This window comes from Molothrus ater, chromosome 25 (genome assembly GCF_012460135.2).
Source record: "Molothrus ater isolate BHLD 08-10-18 breed brown headed cowbird chromosome 25, BPBGC_Mater_1.1, whole genome shotgun sequence".
NCBI classification, from domain to species: Eukaryota; Metazoa; Chordata; class Aves; order Passeriformes; family Icteridae; genus Molothrus; species Molothrus ater.
In genome coordinates this window covers 3,983,158-3,987,113 of record NC_050502.2, presented here as the reverse complement: position 1 = coordinate 3,987,113, position 3,956 = coordinate 3,983,158, and the positions used below count along the sequence as shown (strand labels likewise).

General features: G+C 52.5%; 1 protein-coding gene across 1 annotated transcript; it reads right to left on the bottom strand.

Moving 5' to 3' along the window:
* Positions 1 to 1,932: 1,932 nt before the first annotated feature.
* Positions 1,933 to 3,514, bottom strand: TMEM81 (transmembrane protein 81). Its single transcript, XM_036398511.1, has 2 exons — positions 3,308 to 3,514; positions 1,933 to 2,695 (listed from the first exon to the last, which is right to left on the bottom strand). The coding sequence occupies exons 1-2, from the start codon at positions 3,375 to 3,377 to the stop codon at positions 1,938 to 1,940; spliced, it is 828 nt and encodes a 275-aa protein (XP_036254404.1). The 5' UTR covers positions 3,378 to 3,514; the 3' UTR covers positions 1,933 to 1,937.
* Between the last annotated feature and the right edge of the window lie 442 nt (positions 3,515 to 3,956).

The window sequence follows — 3,956 nt, the reverse complement described above, 5'->3', positions numbered from 1 at the left end:
CGAGAATTGGTTGGTGTTGCTGCTGGTTCCATCCATAAGGGGCGTTTAGGGATTTTCCCTGGCTGTGATTCCTCAATCCCAGAGAAAACCGTGCCAGCCTGGGCAATGCCGACCCTGGAATTTCCTGGCTGGGCCCTGATGTGCAGTTTTCCCTTCAAATGCCAATTCCTCGCCCTTTTTAGCCCAGGTGGTGGCAGGGAAATCCCTCTCCAGACAGGGCAGCTCAGGCTTTGTTAAGCCCCGTTTTGGGCAGTCCCTTCTGGCATTCCATTAATCCAGGGTTGGGAGAGCCACGGGGAGGGATCTGCACCTGCAAATCCGGCATTTGGACCTCAGGAAATGACAAAAATCTACACTTCTGGCTTGGAATCTTCCTTAAAAGCTCTCAGATCTTCCTAAAATACAGCTCAGGGGTTAAAGGTGTGCAGAGCCAGGGAGAGAATCCGGGGGATTTGGAGGGAGGATGGAGAGAGGGAAGGATGGAGTGAAGGATGGGAAGGATGGAGAGAGGGAAGGATGAAGGAAGGATGGAGAGAGGAAGTTTGAAGGATGGAGAGAGGGAAGGAGCCCTGGCCAGCTCCAGCCTCTGGTGATCCCAAAGGTCCCAGAGCTCAGAGCAGAGAGACATTTTTTCCTAAATTTCTGCCCTTTGTGATGGGAATTCATTGGCAGTGATTAAGAAAAGATGATTTTGCAGGGAGAGAGGGGAAAAAGGAGGGATGGGGATGCTCTTCCAAGGGTTTTTACTTCCCTACTTGCATTGAGATCCATCCTCTGCTATTCCCTTTTCCTGCCTTCTCCCTTTCTTTCCCTATTATGATAAACATCCCCCAATCCTTAATATCCCTTCAAAAATCAAAGAGCACCCCCTTAAAAAAATCCCATTAAAGGCCCTTCGTGACAGCTGGACCCCAGTGGCCATCCCAGCCGTCGGTCTCCAAATAAAAACTCCAATTATGGATTCATTTTCCCGGCTCTGAGCATCTGGCTCCCCTCAGAAATTACAAAACCCCGCAATCCAAAGATGAAGGAGATTTTTGGCTCCCGCTCTGACTCCCCCAGCAGAGCTGGAGCTTTCATCCCGCTGGATTTGGGAATCCCAGCTGGGCCCAAGACATTGAAATTTCCATGACAAAGAGCAGAGAGGCTCCTGCAGATGGGGCAGCTCTGGACCATTAACTCCCAGCCCGCTGTGATGGGTCATTCCCGATTTTTCCATGTTCAGGAGGTGAAAAAAACCCTCTGGGAATCAGCTCTGGGAAGTGCCTGCTTTGGTTTTCATTCAAATAAATAAAATTATTTCCCTCCATCCCCATGTTTTTCGGTATCAAAGCATTTTTGTGTCATTCTGGTAAAAGGAAAAAACGTGGATGACCCCCGGAATCCCATCCTGAATTCCCAATCCAGGCTCCAAAGTGGCCAAAACTATTAATTTATAAACTGTGTCTTTTGCAAATAAATTCTAAATATCCCATTAAATACTTATGGGATCCATGGAATATCCTGAGTTGGAAGGGGAGGATCACCAAAATCCAACTGTGGCCGATCCAGAAGAATCCCATTCTGATTTCTTAATCCAGGCTCCAAAGTAGCCAAAAATGTTCAGTAATAAGCTGTGTCTGTTGCACATTAATTCTAAATATGCCATTAAATGGTTACGGGATCCATAGAATGTCCTGAGTTGGAGGGATCACCAAAATCCAACGGTGGATTTTGGAAAGGAGGATCACCAAAATCCAACTGTGGATGACCCAAAGAATCACATTCTGAATTCCTGAATTCTTAATCCAGGCTCCAAAGTAGCCAAAAATATTCAATAATATTGATCAATCCATGGAACGTCCTGAGTTGGAAGGGGAGGATCCAACAACAGACGATCCCAATATTCCCACCCTGAATTCCTGATCCTAACAAAGAGCCAAGGACAGGGAATTGCGTCAATCTCCGTTCATTTCTCGTGCTGCTCTTCTCCCGCAAATCCTGCTCAGGCAGCAGAGCCCGAGGCTGAACACGATCCCCACGATCACCCCACTCCCAATTCCCAGCACGACCTCGTAGAACCACTGCTTCTCCCAAAAACTCTTCCTGTGCTCCGGGGGGCCCGTGGCGTTTGCCGGCACCTCCTCCCCGTTGGCCGCCAGCTGCTGCTCCCAAGTCAGGGATTTCTGGAAGTCCAGATCCACCAGGTCGCTGGGGATCACCCTGAGGCCGAAGTAGATCCTCTTGACGAGCTGGAAGGAGCTCAGCACCTGCACGTCGCAGCGGTAGGTCCCGGAATGCGACTCCAGCGCCGGCGAGAAGCTCAGGGAACGGCTGGGGTTGCGGAAGGGGTGGAACAGGAGGTCGTTGGTGGTGATGAGCCCCTGGGCGAACTTCCAGGTGTAGCCAAAGTTCGGTCCCTCCAGGCTGGCGGCGTCCGGGGAGAGGCAGGTGAGCTGGAGGGGCTTCCCCTCGGGAACGCTGAGGTGCCGGAGGCCGCAGATCCAATCGCTGAGGCAGCGCGAGCGCACCAGGGAGCAGTTGCGGCGCTCCCCGGCCGGGCTGACCTCGCACAGCTGCTCCTGCTTCACGCCCAGCCCGCAGGTGACGCTGCAGGGCGTGGAGTTCACCACCACCATGGCCTTCAGCCCCAGCGGGATGGACTCCGTGCCCAGCGGGAGATTCAGGTCCAATCCTGGTTCTGAGGGAGGCTCCGATCCCGATCTCGCTTCCGAGGGAAGCTCGGATCCTGACGGAGGCTCTGAGCCTGGTTCTGAGGGAAGCTCCGAGCCTGATCTCACTTCTGAGGGAAGCTCAGACCCCGGTTCCGAGGCAAGATCTGATCCCAATCCCGGTTCCGAGGACAGTTCCGAGCCTGGTTCCAAGGGAAGCTCCGATCTCAATCCTGAGGAGAGTTCTGAGCCTGCTTCCAAGGGAAGCTCAGATCTCAATCCTGAGGGAAGCTCCAATCCCAATCCCAAGGGAAGCTCCGATCCCGATGCCGTGGGAAGCTCTGATCCTGATCCCGAGGGAAGCTCTGATCCCGAGGGAAGCTCTGAGCGCATTTCCAAGGGAAGCTCATATCCTTCTCCTGAGGGAAGCTCTGATCCCGAGGGAAGCTCTGATCCTGATCCCGAGGGAAGCTCTGAGCCCAGTTCCAAGGGAAGCTCAGATCCTACTCCCGAGGGAAGCTCTGATCCCGATCCCGAGGGAAGCTCCGAGTACAGTCTCAAGGGAAGCTCTGATCCCGATCCCGATCCCAAGGGAAGCTCCATGCCCATTTCCAAGGGAATCTCCATTCCCGGTTCCAAGGGAAGCTCCATTCCCGGTTCCAAGGGAAGCGCCGCTGGAATGCACAGGGCACACAGCAGGATCACCACGATGGGGCTCTGCTCCATCTTCCAGGTGTTTCTGTGTCTGGGTTCAGCACTCCGAACCCCCCGGAATCATTCCATGAATCTTCCAGGTCCTTCGGGATGTCTCTGACATCCCACCAGATCTAATCCTTCCACCTGGGAAAATCCTCCCGGATGTGGAGCTGGAGGCACTACTAAAAAAAGACACAGCAAGGTGTTACAGGATCCAGCAGGGTGGGAATTCCAGGAATTCCATTGGGAATGTTCTTTGAACAGGACAGGAGGATGTTCTGATCCATTGGATCCAATCTAACTCTGCCCAAATTCCATCAGTTTTGGGTGTATTTGGCAATTTCGGAGTGAAATTCTCTCCTCTCTCTAAGACTCCCATCATTATTTTTGATGGGTTTTATTTTGGATGGATTCCCACTGGAAAAGGAGCAGCTCCAGTTTCATTTTCCCACCAAACTCCGAATTGCCAGCAGGAATTACTGCTGAATCTCCCAAATAACACTGGAGTGTGAGGAAATCCCGAAATCCCAATTCCTCATGGGAGGCCCTGTCCAATCCTCACTCGTACAAACACATCCCAGTCTGGAGCACTCCCCAAATCCAACCCCA